General features: G+C 32.5%; 1 protein-coding gene across 1 annotated transcript in view; it reads left to right on the top strand.

Moving 5' to 3' along the window:
- Positions 1 to 6,349: 6,349 nt before the first annotated feature.
- ccnf (cyclin F) overlaps positions 6,350 to 18,665 on the top strand; it is a 28,812-nt gene continuing 16,496 nt past the window's right edge. The window contains exons 1-8 of the mRNA XM_056449273.1: positions 6,350 to 6,561; positions 9,340 to 9,494; positions 9,600 to 9,706; positions 13,115 to 13,182; positions 13,286 to 13,482; positions 14,154 to 14,207; positions 16,636 to 16,740; positions 16,820 to 16,897. Of these exons, the coding sequence (XP_056305248.1) occupies positions 6,549 to 6,561; positions 9,340 to 9,494; positions 9,600 to 9,706; positions 13,115 to 13,182; positions 13,286 to 13,482; positions 14,154 to 14,207; positions 16,636 to 16,740; positions 16,820 to 16,897 (777 nt within the window). The 5' untranslated portion in view covers positions 6,350 to 6,548. The remainder of the gene's footprint in view (positions 6,562 to 9,339; positions 9,495 to 9,599; positions 9,707 to 13,114; positions 13,183 to 13,285; positions 13,483 to 14,153; positions 14,208 to 16,635; positions 16,741 to 16,819; positions 16,898 to 18,665) is intronic.

Below are 18,665 nucleotides of genomic sequence, written 5' to 3'. Positions count from 1 at the left end.
AAACAAATGCAGGGTTTCACACAATTCACTCATGTTGACCCAACACAAATTGATTTAGGGCCTACTCACACTATGCTATACAAACCATGCCCAGGCCCGTTTCCCGGATTGTTTAAGAAGTGTGAGTGCACTGAATCAGGCTCAGGCACGGTTCATTTGGCAAAAATATATGTTTTTTGAGTGCTGAAGGAAAATGAATCAATGAATGAATAGTAGATTAATTATGTCAACTCTATTAATATGTGATATTTCAATATTTCACACTGTGATACTTTAGCAAATTTCTCATTCACTTTTTAAAAACAATAATATGGTCGGTGCCAATAGCCTAGTGGTTAGGTGTGCCGACATATAGCACCATGGTGCTCACGGCGACCCGAGTTCGATTCCCGGCTCGATTTCCTTTGCCGACCCTTCCCCCTCTCTGCTTCCAATACTTTCCTGTCTGTAACCTTCACTGTCCTATCCAAATTAAAGGTGAAAAACCCCTAAAAAATAATTAGTAAAAAAAAACAAAAACAATAATATGATGAAAATACAATCAATTGTTCAATTCAATTCACCTTTATTTGTATAGCGCTTCTACAATGTAGATTGTGTCAAAGCAGCTTCACATAAAAGGTCACAGTAAATAGGAACAGTTCAGTTCAGTTTAGCTCAGTTCAGTGTGGTTTAATATTCAATACTGAGAGTCCAAATACTGAAGAGCAAATCCAACGATGCGCAGCTCTACAGATCCCGAACCATGCAAGCCAGAGGCGACAGCGGAGAGGGAAAAAAAACTTCACCAATTGGCGAAAGAGAAGAAAAAAAACCTTGAGAGAAACCAGACTCAGATGGGCACGACCATTTTAATTTCTCCGCTGGCCAAACGTCTTGTGCAGAGCTGCAGTCTCAGTGGCGGAGGCTGGAAGCTAGCGAAGACTCGTCTGTCTCTGGAGCGTCACAGGAATCAGTCTCATGTTATCCTCTCCTCCATGACCACCACAGTAGCTGCTCAGGATTCGGCCAGGTCCAGGATATAAAAACCTTGGGATCATCTCGTCGTTGGTCTTGGATCGAATCAGTGACTCTGCATAGTCTGAGGGCCTCGGGAAGAGTATCCCTAGGTGGAAATGGAGAATAAAGAAAATAATTAGCATAGCTGATGTTCACAGTGTATATCAACAAGATGTATAACCTGTGTGGAAGCCCCCTAAGAGGTGCACTAAGTGTATGCTTTACTGAACAGATAGGTCTTTAATCTAGTTTTGAATTGGGAGAGTGTGTCTGAGCCTCGGACGTTATCAGGAAGGCTATTCCAGTGTTTAGGAGCTATAAATGAGAAGGCTCGACCTCCTTTACTCGACTTTGCTATTCTAGGTACTACTAAATTGTGTTTTAGACGTGTCATGTGGTATCCAGTTTGAGGTTAGCATCTTGAGCTAAATTACAAAATGGTGGAAAATGTCAACTCAGTTACCGACAACCGTGTTTAAAAGGATTAACAATTAGCTAAATAACAATTAGTAACAGAATCAAAGGTTCCCATAACATTTTAAGCATTTCACATTATACATTGATAATGGATTGCGACATGGTGGCTCAGTGGTTAGCATTGTCAGCTGGGTCAGTTGGCATTTCTGTGTGGAGTTTGCATGTTCTCCCCGTGTTGGTGTAGGTTTTCTCCAGGTGCTCCCCCACAGTCCGAAGACATGCGCTATAAGTGAATTGGATAAACTAAATTGGCTGTATGAGTGTGTATGGGTGTTTCCCAGTGCTGGGTTGCAACTGGAAGAGCATCCGCTGTGTAAAACATATGCTGGAATAGTTGGCAGTTCATTCCACTAAGCTGAAGGAAAATGAATGAATGAAAATGGATTCACTTAACTGTTTTTGTATATCATTACAGTTGAAGGATAAGGAATGGATACGCTGAAAATGCATACACAATTCTGGAATGAATCATCAGACATTAGTTTTGTAAGAGAAGTTGTGAAATCCTTAACCTTTAAAAATACAGAATTACAGATCCTGATTATTCAGTTGCCGCATTTTGCTGTCAATATTTTTGTAAAATGACTGCTGAACTGCATTGACTTTTGACCCAAGCTATTGATTTCCTGCAGCGCTGCTAGTTTTGCAGTCATGTTCTTTTTAAATACATTTCTATTCTAATCAATACCCCTTCTCCATATGTGTAATTGTTCATTTGTTTCTCGTGAAGAGACACTGTCCAAATCAATTACTGCATTTATCAGTAAATATGTAAATATGCAACATTCATTCATTGGTTTTCTTCGACTTTATACCTTTATTCATCAGGGGTGGCTATATATAACTTATCCAGCATATGTTTTACACAGCGGATGCCCTTCCAGCTGCAACCCATCACTGGGAAACATCCATACACACTTATTCACACTCATACACTACAGACAATTTAGTTTATTCAATTCTCCTATAGACCATTTTGAGGGATGTAAACGATAACAATGGTAATAATGTAGTTCCTGTATTGCATGTTTTAATTTCTAAAGCTTTCAAGAATCCAAAAAGCTCCACATATTGATAAATAATGTTATGGCAGCCGTTTTAACATTAAGATATGATTAAATTGCCTCCTGTTACAGTTAGTTTGGCAACAAGCAGATGATGTTCATGATGATGACCACATTGAGATGGTCTATAGCGCATATCTTTGGACTGCAGGGGAAACCGGAGCCCACGCCAACATGGGGAGAATATGCAAACTCAATGCCAACTATATATATATATATATATATATATATATATATATATATATATATATATATATATATATATATATATATATATATATATATATATATATATATATATATATATATATATAAATGACAAATCATTTAAAAAGTATTATGAAACATTAAAAACATTTTTGTTGCTTGAAATAACATGATACAAAATAAAGGAAAGATCACTTGATTTCATGTAGCTGCCAAAACAACATTACTCTTCTTCATTTAGTTATTTTTGAGGTATTAAAATACCTAAACCTGAAAAAAACAAAATATAGATTTTAAAAAAAAGTATAATTATAATAATAAAGACATTTTAAAAAAGAAAAAGGTCATTTTAAGTTAACAAAAAACATAAAAACGATTTCTTTTTATTTTCTGAAATTATATATATGCAAATGCATAAATAACTAACTAATACATTTAAACAAATAAACAAATAGCCTGTTTGATTTGAAGTAAACTCACTCAAACTGAAATAATAATTATCCTATCAAAAAATCATATGTGTGTATATGTGGGTGCGGGGACCGCACTCCTACGTAAAGTTGCAGTCGATCTGAAAACCGCTTCAATTGGTCTACCGTTTTTATGTTTGAAAATTAAAAAAAAAAAGGTGGTTTTGAAAGACCTCACTGACAAAGGTCCAGAATTTGTCCCATAGGTGAGCTCATTTGTCCTATTTTGACTGCTTTGCCATCATAAATAACATCTTTCGCTGCTGTATTGTTTTGAAAAAGAGAAAACATTTGACAAATAATTAATTCTTTAAATCTTGGACCTTATTCTTAAAAGAAAACATGACCAATAATAAAGACGCTAGAAAAATTGTGAAGCTCTAAATTATTATGAATATTATTATAATTATTATTATTATGCAGCATGGTAGCGCAGTGGGTAGCACGATCGCCTCACAGCAAGAAGGTCGCTGGTTCGAGCCTCAGCTGGGTCAGTTGGCATTTCTGTGTGGAGTTTGCATGTTCTCCCCGTGTTGCCGTGGGTTTCCCCTGGGTGCTTCTGTAACAGAGGCCAGCTAGTAAAGTGTTGTGCAGGACACAAGCTGGAAGGGCATCCGCTAGTACCACTACGTAAAACATGTGCTGGATAAGTGAGTGGTTCATTCCGCTGTGGCGACCCTCGATTAATAAAGGGACTAAGCCGAAAAGAAAATAAATGAATTATAATTATTATTATTACGTTTTAATTCTTTATTCTTCAAATGATCAATGTGCTGGCCAGTTTGTTTTGTGCCTAATAAATGACAATAGGCTACAGTTTGTAATTTAACTTTTTTCTAATGATATATGATATAATAAATTTGTATTTTAAAAATAAATATTTGTCATGTTTCTTTATTCTAAATATTTAGGAAATGTTTTTGGTACATCAAAAAGCTTGGTTATGATGACCATCCCACAAGCTAATCCAGCTAAAAGTAGTGCTTAAAATGTCACATAAATGCAATATTTAATTCTCATAATTAAAAAATGAGGTGAATAACTGCAAAAAGGTCCACTTATTAAGAAAAAAGAACCATCCCTTTCACCTGTACATATATATGATTGGAAGGTTTTGGTACTTTATCAGCAGTGTTGGGGAGTAACTAGTTACATGTAACGGCGTTACGTAATTTAATTACAAAATTAATGTAACAGTAATTCGTTACAGTTACTGAGAACTAAATTACAGTTACTTAGAAAAATGTTAAAGATTACAAATGGGGTTACATCTAAAATATTCTTTAAAAATCTGGGATATGTTGAATATTATTAATCTGGTCCTTTGCCTGTTTTGATATGCACGATGCCTTCTGCTAAGGCCATTTATTAAAGCGGTGCTATTCTGCTATATAACTACATTTCTCAGTAGCGTGGCGGTAGCGTTACTCCCACCTCTCACTCTGGTCGGTGACGTCGCCAATCAATTAGGCTAACATGAGAAATTTGCTTGATGGATAGTTGATCTATATAAATAGTTTATTGTAGTAAAGTATACTGTGGTAATTACTATTCAATTCAATTCAATTCACCTTTATTTGTATAGCGCTTTTACAATGTAGATTGTGTCAAAGCAGCTTCACATAAAAGGTCATAGTAAATTGGAACAGTGTAGTTCAGTTTTCAGTGTTTAAGTTCAGTTCAGTTTAGCTCAGTTCAGTGTGGTTTAATAATCACTACTGAGAGTCCAAACACTAAAGAGCAAATCCAACGATGCGCAGCTCTACAAATCTCAAACCATGCAAGCCAGTGGCGACAGCGGAGAGGGAAAAAAAAACTTCACCAATTGGCGAAAGTGAAGAAAAAAAAACCTTGAGAGAAACCAGACTCAGTTGGGCACGACCATTTTAATTTCTCCGCTGGCCAAACGTCTTGTCAACTATTAGATCATGATAGTTACTAATGGAACTATATGTTATGTTGTGTAATTTATTAATGAAGAGTTGTAAATATATACACAATATAGTGCTTATTCCTAAATATTTCCCTTTATTACAAATTACTATAGTATTTTAAATGTGTAAAACTGGTTTTATTAGATTTTTTCTTTTGTTATATACTATCATTTGTTTCTGTTTTGTACAGCATATTATTTACAGTAAATAACTGAACTGAACACTTCTGCCTCGTATGTTATATCGACAGTTTTTATGATCACTAAGAGCTGACTGACTTGGATTTAAGTTGCTTTGATTTAAAAATGAAAATTGCGAAAGTAGCTTAGATGTATTTTTTTTTATTGCAAATGCCACAAAAATCACCCTGCACAACTAACTAAAATTTTGATTTCTCAACAACAGTAAACAATGTTTTTGTTATAAGGTCTGGTTTCGTGGTGCTGTACTTTAAAATTAAATTAATATAATCTTAAATCAAGTGATGAAAGATTTTGAAACTGCCTGGTGTAAATGCTTGAGAATGATTTAGTTGAAAATATCCATTAGAAACTTAAGTCATTAAAAAGTAATCAGATGTGAGCAGTTACTTTACTTTTAAAAAGTAATTGAAGAGGTACACTACTTACATTTTAAATAGGGTCATTTGTAATCTGTAATCTATTACATTTCCAAAGTAACATCCCCAACACTGCTTATCAGGCTATTTAATAAGTGTATCTGTGTTTAATTCTAACAGTTAATGAGGTAAGTTTCATAGTACACCAGAATTAAGTTTCCTTAAATTAGTCTTACATTATTGGCTTGTTGTTTTGTGCAGATCGTGACCAAATTCTTCGACTAACAACTCATTTGGTTCAAATACACAACTTGATTTCCTCTGAATACATTAGCCAATGTGATGCTGCATATGTAATGAGTTCCTACATCTCCCAGAATTCCCTGAGCGTAACCACTAGCCAATCCAGTTCCGCAGGGCTGTAAGCGCGTAATTCGAAAAAGCATCTTTTCAGCCAATAAACCGACGCCTTTTTGTCTGTTCAGAAATGCTGACCAATGGCGCGTCGATGTTTACACGAAGGCCAATCAGGACGCGGTGTCATCCGCAATGGGCGTAGTCATACAATGGCCAATGAGCGCTGAGAGTTGATGTTTAAACTGTCCGCGCAGGCGTGGCTAAGCGCCGGGGGGAGGGGTTTGATGGAAGTTGCATGGTTGAGGCAGAGGAGAGTTGTGTTTTAAACTGTCCAACGCTTGTAGCTAACAGGAATTTAGTAGGTTAATCAGCAAAACTGATTATATTAATCAAGAGTTCAATAATTACGGGTCTAAGTATCATTTTCAGTTGACTGTGAAGCATCATTGCTGTAAGCTGACTTCCCCGATCCCTCCTTGAAATGAAAGCGGGCGGTAAGTGACTACTTTAATTTTGTTAAATGATGCATTTCCTGTTAACAAACGCTAAGAAGTTAGTAAGTTTACATTTTTATAAACAAAGAGAAACATCTTTGTTTATATTTTATCATAACTGCTGATATAAGTTAACGTTAGTGTGTAAAATATCAAAATAGTCGAGACTTACGTTAGGGTTGTTGCCGAGTCGTTAGGCAGAGTTTCGTTGATATAAACTTAATTAGCTTTATTTAATTTAACGCTAAGTGTTATATTAATGAAATATACGTTAAAGTTTACTTCATAAATATCAATGTAGTATGTGGTAAAATTCGGTCAGTAACTTTCTATCCCATGATTGGTTTACCAATAAGGAGGGAAAACTGGCCAGTGGATGCTAACATGTCAGTTCTGCCATTTTAAGAACTAATATAATCATGGTTATTATCTTAAGCTGTTTTCGTTTTGTGTTTTTACTCCATTAAAACAATTTTTACTCGAAAACAGATATAAATGATGTTTAACGTGATCTATATTTCGCAATGCAGCATCCTTCTAGTGTACCATGGTAATACCATGTTTGGAATGAGCCATCATAATATATGAAGCACCTTGGTATTTGGATGAAAATACTGTGTTAGAAATGTATGGATTATATCAATATTACAAATATTTGTATTGTATTGTTATATGAAAGCAATACTATGGTGGCAAAATATTTCTATGTATATGCCATGGTAAAGGTTCAAGCCTAATTTGTTTTTACCACACACACAACCAAGGATAAGATGTGCGGAAATACTTTTTTGATTACATAGAATTAAAATCGTCACATGAATAATAGAAATACAATCCAATAGTGTCTAAATGAGAAAAAAAGCCATTAATTCAATACGAAACATAACAAATATTATCAGTGCGTAACCAAAAAGAGGATGTTTTTTGTATGTAACTGCACATTTTGAAATCTAGTTGGTAAATGATCAGTGTATAGCAGATTAACTGAAAAAACCCTATTATTTAAAGAACTATTATACAATAAAATATATTATTTGACAGTAAAAACATTTTGAAACACAAAATTTGTATAAATATTTTTTTATTAGAATGTTGGCAAATTTTGAAACTGACTCTAGAAATAATATGATTATGAATAATGTGAGCAATTCCATGCAAATGTCAACCTTGCCATAAAAAAATAAGTTTTCTACAAAATAGCGAAACCGTTTCTGCATTTTTTTTGTAAATGCAAGTAAAAGTAAAAGCAAGTATTTAACTGTGCTTTAAAATACTCAAAAATGTCTCTGTCAGTGTTTTCAAACTATTATATTTGATTTACAAGTCACACAAGTGGCAATTTCACATCTGTCACATCCATAACGGAGAGACATCACATCCATAACAAAGCTTTTTCCTTATAAATACAAAAATGTCAAATGAAATAAATGAAATCAATTATGTTTGTTTTATAAAGAGCCAACTCTTATCTTGTTGATAATGTTTATTTCTTTTCAGTTGTGCAGTTTAATTCAAAAAAATTTCTAAAAAGCATGTTGTATACTGTAAACTCGCTAACTTTTTTGGTCACATTCATAACACGTGTTTATTTCCCTCATTTAAAATATAAAAACGTTTACAGATTGATATTTTTTTTTGCTCCCACAACTCTGTGGTTAGCTGTTTTGGAAAATATAAACTGAGGTTTTAATATAATGTTAACATATACTTTCTCTGAATTAATATTTGGAGATTTTATTGAAAATGTCACATCCATAATGCTGGAATTGCTCATTTATACATGTATAACTATATATATATATATATATATATTTATTTATATATATATATATATATATATATATATATATATATATATATATATATATATATATATATATATATATATATATATTATAACTAACTATAATAATAAAAATAATCTCAAATAGTCTAGTTAATTCAATTTTCAATACAATATGGCAAATTTCAAAACGCATTAGGGAATTTCTTTTAGGTTTTTTAATAATAATAATATTAGTAATAATAATAGTGCTTGATGATTTAATAACTTGTTTTTCTGCATTTAACAAGGAAACCTATCAGCTAATGTCATTAAAGTTCTCCTTTTGGCATCTCTAGCACTCCACTGTTGCTGGGATGTTGCTGAGATAGAATTTCGTTGAAATAAACTTAATTTGCTTTATTTAATTTAAGTGTTATATTAATGAAATATGTGTTGAAGTTTACTTTATAAATATTAATGTAGCTAATTGTAGCTGCATTAATAAATACTAATGTAGCTCCCACACCATCACGCAACATGCAAACTCCACACAGAAGTGCCAACTGACCCAGTCGGGACTCGAAACAGTGACCTTCTTGCCGTGAGGCCACAGTTCTAACCACTGAGCCACTGTGCCACCCTAAGTTATTTATCAAATATTGAATTGAAAAATCATATTTAACTTTTAATATACAGTTTTTGTGAATTTAATTTATATCTGTCTATTTATTTGTGTAATATCTTTTATTGAAATATAAGGTTGTTCTTGTGTGGTTTTTTTTATGTATATTGATCTTGCATCGAAATAGCCATAAGTTACTGATGTGGCAATAAATAAATAATTTAGAAATAAGTTAAAGATGAAAACAAATTACTGAATTTCTTTTAGACATTTTGATTATGATAACGCTTACTAATCTTTGGCTTAATGATTTTCTGTGTTTGTATGTTTAAGAATAAGCGACAAGGAAACCCATGAGCTAATGTAAAATTTCACCTTTCTGCTTCTCTAGCGCTCCACTGTCGATGTGCAAAATGTTTCTCTCTACCTGTGCGGAAGCGGGTGCGAAAGCGAGCGTCTGCCGTCTCGCTGCTGTCTCTGCCTGAAGAGCTGCTGGTGTTCGTCCTTCAGTGTCTGTCCGCCGAGGATCTCCTCTCAGTCAGAGCCGTACGTCCAGCCACTAAACAAACATCCAACCTTATTTACAATCTCATCCATCCTCCATCTGCAGAAAGTGCTTTTCTAATGTGGATTGTGATTTGACCCCTACAGGTTCATTCTCATCTTCGTGACATTATCGATACTAACGTGAGCATCTGGGCACGAGTGAGTTTCAAAGACCGCTGGCCGGCTCCTGATACCGTTTGGCTCTTTGAAAGGTATGTGTTTTTGCGGCTGGGGGAAAGATGGGTATATGCAGTGCTCAGCATAATTGAGCACAGCACGTTTTGAAAATAAATATTTTTATCCATTTCTCAGTGAATATAGGCAATGTCTTTTAGTGCATTTAAAACAAAACAGAATTATTAAACAGATATATTTATTAAAATAATATTTTAGTCACCAAACATATTTGGAAATTGAAAGATAAAACGATTAAATTCAAGCAAAATTTTGCAAAAATTCCTTTATTGAAAGAAGAAATGAAAAAAAAAATCTTATTGAATTATCTCTCTTGTTGTTATTATTTTGTGATATGTTTTAATCTACATTGATCATGCTATAAAGTAGCCATAAGTTGCTGATGTGTATATTAATAAAACTAATCAAGCATCAGCTAATAAAAGTATAATATGCAGGGTTCCTATGGGTAGGGCCAGTTGGAATCTGTTGATGTTTTTTTGCTATCTCTGCAGAGAATTTTGGTAAAAATCTGCGGATTTCTGCGGAATTATTTTGGGAGTATCATAACTAAAACCTTAATATGGGGGAAAAAAAATAACTTTTTTTTTATTTTTATTTAATTTTTATTTTTTATTTAATGTTTAAAATGCAAATCCAATTTGATTCACTTTATTTGGTAAACAAAGCAAGTCTCTCATATAATATCTACTAAAAGACAGAAAATATTACTGTACAAACTGCATTGTACATAAATCAGATGAACATTTTCATATTAGTCAATAATATTACTGTAATTAATAAAAAACTGAATAAATATAGATTTACACACATTTACTTAAGTAAATAAACAGAATTAATGATGGGCTAAATCTGCGGAATCACGCAGATTCCGTGTGGGCCTACCTATGGGTTAGGGTTCCACAGTTTACCTGTACTATCATAGTAGTATCGTCATACTATGGCTCCAAAAAACTGTCGGTGCCACTGTAGTTTGTAAACGGCAGGATCGTCATTACCAGTTTATCTACAACACATAATGTTGCATGTAGAAAAGTCACTAAAGTTCACACACGCTTGTGCAACAATAGACCATTTTATTTCAATAGCCTGTGGAACCCTTTAAGGTTGCACAACTAGAGTTCACGCCTTTTATGGTAGCCTATTGCACGTTTTCTGACATTTTTAGTTTGAACGCACATCTGAGTTAGGGTTGGGTCCATAGACGTTGCCATCGTTCCTCGCCGATAGACATCATGATGCTGAGCTGGCATCGCAATTCTCCCCCCTGCCCCTGACACAAACTCCGCCATGCGCTGCAGTGTATGTGCACGTCTGAGCTCCAGGCAGTCAGCAGGTGCTTTGAGCACAAAACCCCAGAGAGCAGTGCACGTCGGACAGGTCATCAAGGTTGTACCGCTGGATGGTCTCTCACTACAGTTGTTAAACGTGATATTTAATTCATCTTGTGTCTATCTAACGGCTGCGTCACAGCGTCAGTACACTGCTTCAGTCTTTCGTTTTCACGCTTGTACTTAGTTATTTTAGTGTAAACCTCAGATACTATTGGTTGGTTCCTGTTGGTTGTGGACCTTTTTTACCAACCAAGCTTGTCGACACCATTATAACGACACAATCACTATGCCTATTCATGCCAGAGTCTCGTGGAAAAAGTGCATGTCAGGTGATAATTTGTGTGTAACTTATCTTTATTTATTTATGATTTGGTTATGGGTAAATCAAAGACCATGCAGGTCAGGTAGTTGAAACTGTAGGCTACAAATAATAAATTATGAATTAATTAGTTATTCATAAATAATTAATTCACCACAGCCTACGACGACGATGCCATCTTATTTCCCATTAGACATCATACTATGCCAAATTGGTTAACATCACCCAACCCTAATCTGAATGAGTTCATTTCTGTTCCTGTCAATATTATTTAGTAGCTACAACAACCGCAACAATCTCTTAAAAAGAACGACTCACAAAGTGAAATTTTGAATATCTGATAAGATAAAAAAAAAAAAAACAATGGGTGGAAGAAAAAACCCCAAAGAGCAACAAGAAACATTGAAACCAATTTTGACCACTTCATATAGCCTAATTAATCTCATTCTGTATAATTTCTATCTTTATTTTAATGTAATTTTTGTTGGTCAGTTATTTACAAATTAGTTTAGGTGAAGTAATGTGCAAGTACTTTTTATTTTTTTTATAATAATAAGTAAGTTCTGAATTCAATTCAAGTAAGCCTATTATAACATAAAATATAGTAATCCTGACAATTTTCTTTATTTCACAGATTTGAGTAATGAGTTACAGTATCGCTACTTGGTATTCCGATTCAGCTGATATAGTATCATAACATGAATAAATGCTATTGCGACAACCCTACTATGGGTCTTGGAGTTTCTGAAATATATAATTGTAAAAAGCCTATTTTAGGCATTGACAATCAGAGAAAAACTATTTTTATTTATTTTATATATATTTATTTATTTACTTTTCAAGTCATGGAATAGCAAAGGATTTTAGTTTCTTTAAATTTTAGTTCCTATTTCAGGGTGTTCGCAGGGTTTTAAAGTCTTAATGTCTTAAACTAAATTTTAGTCCTTAAAGTCTTAAGTCTACTAAAATGTGTTGTAGGTCTTAAATCTTTTTAACAGGTCTTCATTTCCCTTTGTTCATGTATAGCTGCCCAATCTAGCCATTAATGCCCATACAAACACCAAAAATCCCAATCTCAATGAAACTTTTATCTTTTTATTTAAAAATAGCATTTAATTACTTTCCTTACAGTAACATTTGCGTAAGTTCTCCATTTATTTACTGCTGGGGATACTGACCTGACCATTTATTTTTAAATAAATAATAATTTTAAAAATATAGATTTAAATTATTATTATTATTATTGTAAACTAAAGGAATTGACAGTAATGTTTTGTTTTATTCTTGGTAAGGGTTATAGGGCTTTTGAATGGATATACTTAAAAATTTATAAATAAAAAATATTCAAACAAAATTATTATTATTGTATTATTAAATGTTCAATTTTAATAATAATTTGATAGGTCAAGTAAAAATCTTTTCTAACTCTGATATTCAAAGAAATCCTTAGCATTTAGCCCTGTATGAGTCTAAAACTTCATTCATAATGGTGCTAAAAATGTCTTAAATCTAACTTTGTGAAACCTGCAGAACCCTGTGTTTATACTTCTGGCTCAGAAAACGCTTGATATTCCATGATATTTCCAGTTTTATGTCACCATGGGAACTGTTTCAGTAGTTGTGCCTAAACCCTGCTTTCCAAAGCATGCGAGTGTCTGTTTGATGTACACATTTCCACATTAATGACTTTCAGAATGGCTTAATACAAGCTCGTCTTGTTGCTTTTGTTACTATTTGAATGTGTTTTTCTCATTAAATTCCTGCTCATCCAGGGCTGCGGAGAAAGGGAACTTTGAAGCTGCTGTGAAACTAGGAATTGCATATTTGTACAATGAAGGACGTAAGTTTCTACACTCACTTTCAGCGTGCTTTTGATTAATTGATTTGATGTGATTGAATTATGTTGATGAAAGCTGATTAATGTGTGTGTGAATGTTCTGCAGCATTACTCAGCGAGGAGGGTCGTGCTGATCTGTGTGGCCGAATGGCGTCTCGGTATCTGAGCCTGTCCGAGAGCCTCAGGTCCCCGCAGGCCGAGCCCTTCATCTGGCTGTTCATCCGGCCACCCTGGTCTGTGTCCGGCAGCTGCTGCAAGGCTGTGGTGTTCGACCGGCTCCAGGCCGAGTGTCAGACCAGCCTGGTGAGAAACTCCTCCACCATTCCAGGATTTTATAACTAGCTAACTGAGTGAGAACACTTTCATTCTGCCCAATCAGAATTCGGCAACTAAACTACGCCAACGATAAAAAAACAGACAAACAGGAAAGCGCTGACAAGTGTGATTATGGCGCCTGCTGCTTCAGAAGCATTAATAGACGAATTAGTATTTAAGAAAAACAGCGTTGGTAATATGGGAATATTTTGGTTTCAAAGCCACAGACCGAACAAAAACAAGAGAATAAAAATGAAATTAACAGCACTTCATTGTTTTCGGTGAAGTCTAACAGCATTAATGTTTAGAAACGCAGTAATCAAATGAAAATTTACACTGTATAGTGAATTCATATTGTATAAATAATATATTTTTTGAAAACTTAAGAATTTCTTGTCCCAAAATGGTTTAAATTAGCTTGAAGTCCTGCAGTCACAGGCTTTAAAAATACATTATAAATGAAAATCTTACACACTATTAAAGAGGATTAGATTAGGTCAAGTTTTATTTATCCCAACATAACATTGCACATCCTGCGATGTGACTATTGCAGATATGCACATTGCGATATTGATGCTGAAACTATTTGATACAATATTTTAAACCTTTTGTAATATAATTTTTTTATTTAATTTATTTTTTTATTATTTTTTTTTTAGGGACGAAAAGGGACGTTACTGTACTGTCTGGCCCGAGTCCTTCAGCTGTTTGACGTAAGTGTTGCTTGCATTGGTCTTCCAACCTGAGATGATTGTTTCAAGGATTTGCAGCATCAGACAGTTGATTAACCCTTGTGTGCTGTTGGGGATGTTTTCATCCACTCCAGGGTGTTTTTGAGGCTTAATTTGGCCACAACTACTTCTGTTTCAGCAAATGGAATGATTTTTCGTGACAAATCTTATTTTGACACTTTTTGTGAAAATGCTTTGAAAATTTGCAAAACCTCAACAATACACTCTAGGCAAATTGACTACCCTTTTGTTATGTTCGGGGCTGTTTTTTCCCACTTGACTTCCATTGCAATGACATTTTTGATTGCAAAGCCGTCGCAAAATTGACACCTTAATGTATTGATTGTTGCTGGTAAAATTTGTAATTTTTACTTTTGACCATCAGTAACAGTGCAAAAAAACGCTTGGTTTCTAGCTTTTGAATGTATAAAGTATAAAAAGTGTGCATGTGAGAGACCTTTTTGGTAGACATGCTCAAAATAATAGATTTTATATACGTTTAAAGTTTGGTCCACTGTATGCTCGCAGTTGAAATAAATGTCAACCCTGACCGGAACAAGCGTATTACGTCAGTCGCGTCGCTTCATTTTCCAATCAAATGAAAGCAGAGGTGGGGTTTCTGTTGAGGTGACAGCAGTGTTTGTGTTGTCAAGACGACTTCGGAGAACTTTTAAAGAGAGGAAGAGAGACTAGTGGTCGCTGTTTTAAGTTATCCATTGCTTTACAAATCTTGAATATCACAATATTTTTAAATATCACAATTATAACAACATCGACAGCAACACTCGCGCACAATAGACCAGCTGATTCAGTTGTGTCCTAGTGACATAAAAGGCGCAGGTGCAACCACACGTGCCTACAGATGAATTTTGGCAAAGAAACAAAATGAAAGAGGAATATTGCTGGTCACAGTTTGACAGACGGGTTGATGACAAACCAGCGCTGATGCTGATAGTCTCTGTCCTGGATCATATAGGCTATTGATGATGTAGTGTACAACCAACAAACCAACCTTTTTCCTCTTGGAAAATTATGGTTATTAATATTCTTGTGAAATATCCATTTTTAAAATAACCTACATAATCCATGAGATTATCCAAAGATCCAAAAGATTTTCTTGATTTTTTTTTTTATTTATTTATTTTTTGTATAATGATAACTCTGCACCAAACTGAGCCTGTCATTTGACAGCTTATAAAACATGTATGCAAATTAATTCTATAGTAGCCTATACTTTACAAAAATTCAACATACTGAATGAGCCTTTTCATTCTTTCGTCACACTTAGCGCGTGCACATGAACCGCGAGTGAGAAAGAAAGTAAAAGCGCACAAGCATAAGATAAAATCAGATGCTCAAGACATAATCTTTACTCTTTAATGACTTGTTTAAAAATGTTGACAGAGGTTTGTGATATAAGAATTAGAGTAGAGCATCAATTAAATGCATAGGCCTATTTTCCGTGAAGTGATGAATTTAAGGTAGCCTGCTATTTTTATTTGATGGAAAAAAAAACATGATGTGAAAAAATGCCGGTTCTTAAAAAGGATTCAGTCAGGGTTTTCAGTTTGTAATCCAAATTTGTAATTTAAGTGGAAAAATGTTTAGGACAGGGCTATTTATTTTATTCTTTTTATGTAGTTTATTCTTTTTGTTTATGCTGTTCGAAACCCTTCAGGTGCGTGAAGATGTTCTGTTTTGAATCGCATGTTAAAATAAATCAGTATTTTAAGAGGCAATATGTAATGTGTCACACGAAATAGACATGTAAAACTGTTTGTGTTATTAAATAATAATGTAGTATTAATCTGACCAGTTAACCGTTAATATTTGGTTAACAAGCGGCGATTGTCGGTTGGTGAAATTAACCGAAATAAGCATCTCTACTTTGTGCACTGACCTTTATGTCAGGGAAAATCAAAATAAGCAGCTCAGCTCTCAGAACATAGTAAGCACTGTAAGTGTATTTATGCACACACACACTTTAATCTGTGTTTTACTCTATATAAAACCCAAAAAGATTTTTGCACAGGCCTATATAAAGGGTTAATGCTGCCAACTGATGATCAACACTAAAATGACATCTTTTGCCTCTTCCCAACAGGGAAAACCACCAATGATCAAGATTGCATGATTATTTGGTGTCATGGCTTTGCAATCAAAAAATGTGGTTCTAATGGAAGTCAATGGGGCAAAAATAGCCACCAACATAATGAAAGGGTTGTCAATTTGAACAGTACACAAGGGTTAAGGGATAAATCAGGAGTGTGAAATGGTCAAACCCATTCATTTCCACATCCCCAAGATGCTTATTGACAACTGGTGATGTTGTGCTGTCGGGTCTGCATGGTGTGTGTTTGAGTAAATGAGTGCTGCAGCAGGTGTTGGTTATAGCGTCTGTGTTTCTCAGGATGAGGAGAAGCGTGATAAAGCGGAGCTCATGCTGAAGGAGTCCTCCAGATGCGGCAGTCTGCAGAGCTCGTACCTGCTGTGGGCAATCAGCCGTGCCTCATCGGTAAGAGCTGGCTTTTGTGATGATGATGGTATTCATATGTTTGTTTGTTTTGCTAATGTGTTTGTTTCGTCTCCTCCAGACGGCCGACCCTGGCAGGTATCTGCAGTGCATGCGCACACTCAGGGACTATGCTGCTAGAGGATGCTGGGAAGCTCAGGTGACTGGAGAAATCTCATGTGTATTGAAAATGAAATGTAAAATCGGGGCTGTTTAACTTCTTCGCTTATTCTTCGTTATTCTTATTCTATTTTGGAAAATGTATTCATTTATTTACTTTGTTCATCTATTTCGCAATATTTATTTTTTTCTGTATTAGTCATCATATTCAGAGCCATAGAAATCTAGCATTTCTTACTTTAATTCATTTTATTCAGCATGAAACAAGTTTCAAGTTTTGCTACTGCTCTCACATAATTTATGATGCTGTTGTTTTATATATTTATAAATATTTTTATTGATTAGTTTAATATTTTATATAATTTATTTAGTTTTTAAATGTAAAACTATTTTCTTATTGTATATTTTAAATATGTATTTAGTTAATGTTAAACTTTATTTAATTTTTTTAAATTTTTTTAGTTTTTAAATTTTTTATTTATTTATTTTGTATTTTTTTATTATTTAGTTAAGTTTTTAATTGTTAAACTATTATTTTGTGTGTTTTTTAATTATTTAGTTGGTTTTTAAATGTAAAACCTATTTATTTATTTATTTAATTATTTTGTATTAAATTATTTAGTTTTTAAATGTAAAACTATATATTTTTATTTATTAATAATTGTTTTTTTAAATTATTTTGTTGATTAATTGTTAAACTATTTGTTTATTTTGTTTTTTAAATTTTAGTTGGTTTTTAAATGTAAAACTATTATTTATTAAATTATTTTGTATTTTTAAAATGTTTATTTTTAAATGTAGAAATATATTTTTTATTTATTTTTTAATTATTTGAATTATTTGGTTCGTTTTTAAATATAAATCTATATTTATTTATTTACTTTGTATTTAAAAAAAATTGATCATTTTTTTAATGTATGTTGTTAATGTTAAACTATATTTATTAATTAATTAATTTAATTTTTTTTACTTTTTATTTTTTTATTTAGTTGGTTTTTAAATGTGAAACTATTTAATTTGTGTTATTTATTTAGTTGGTTTTTAAATGTAAAACTCTATTTATTTTGTGTGTTTTATATTTATTTATATATATATATATATATATATATATATATATATATATATATATATATATATATATATATATATATATATATATATATATATATATATATTTTTTTAGTTTGTTTTTAAATATAAAACTATATTTCTTTATTTATTTATTTAATTCTTTTGTATTTTTTAAATTTATTTAGTTCGTTTTTAAATGTCAAACTATATATTTTTATTTATTTGTTATGTATTTTTAGTTTAGTTGGTTTTTAAATGTAAAACTATATTTATTGAATTATTTTGTATTTTAAAAAAATTGATCATTTTTTTAATGTATGTTGTTAATGTTAAACTATATTTATTAATTAATTAATTAAATTTTTTTTACTTTTTATTTTTTTTTTATTTTTTTATTTAGTTGGTTTTTAAATGTAAAACTCTATTTATTTTGTTTTATTTATATATATATATATATATATATATATATATATATATATATATATATATATATATATATATATATATATATATATATATATATATATATATATATATATTTAGTTGGTTTTTAAATATAAAACTATATTTATTGCTATATAATGTCAAACTATATATTTTTATTTATTTATGTATTTTTAGTTTAGTTGGTTTTTAAATGTAAAACTATATTTATTGAATTATTTTGTATTTTAAAATTTATTTAGTTTTTAATGTCACTATATTTTCATTTATTTATTTTTTTATTATTTAGTTGG

This window comes from Danio aesculapii, chromosome 3 (genome assembly GCF_903798145.1).
Source record: "Danio aesculapii chromosome 3, fDanAes4.1, whole genome shotgun sequence".
Classification (NCBI taxonomy): Eukaryota; Metazoa; Chordata; class Actinopteri; order Cypriniformes; family Danionidae; genus Danio; species Danio aesculapii.
The sequence above is the reverse complement of the archived record's forward strand: the minus strand, read 5'-3'. Positions and strand labels throughout refer to the sequence as shown.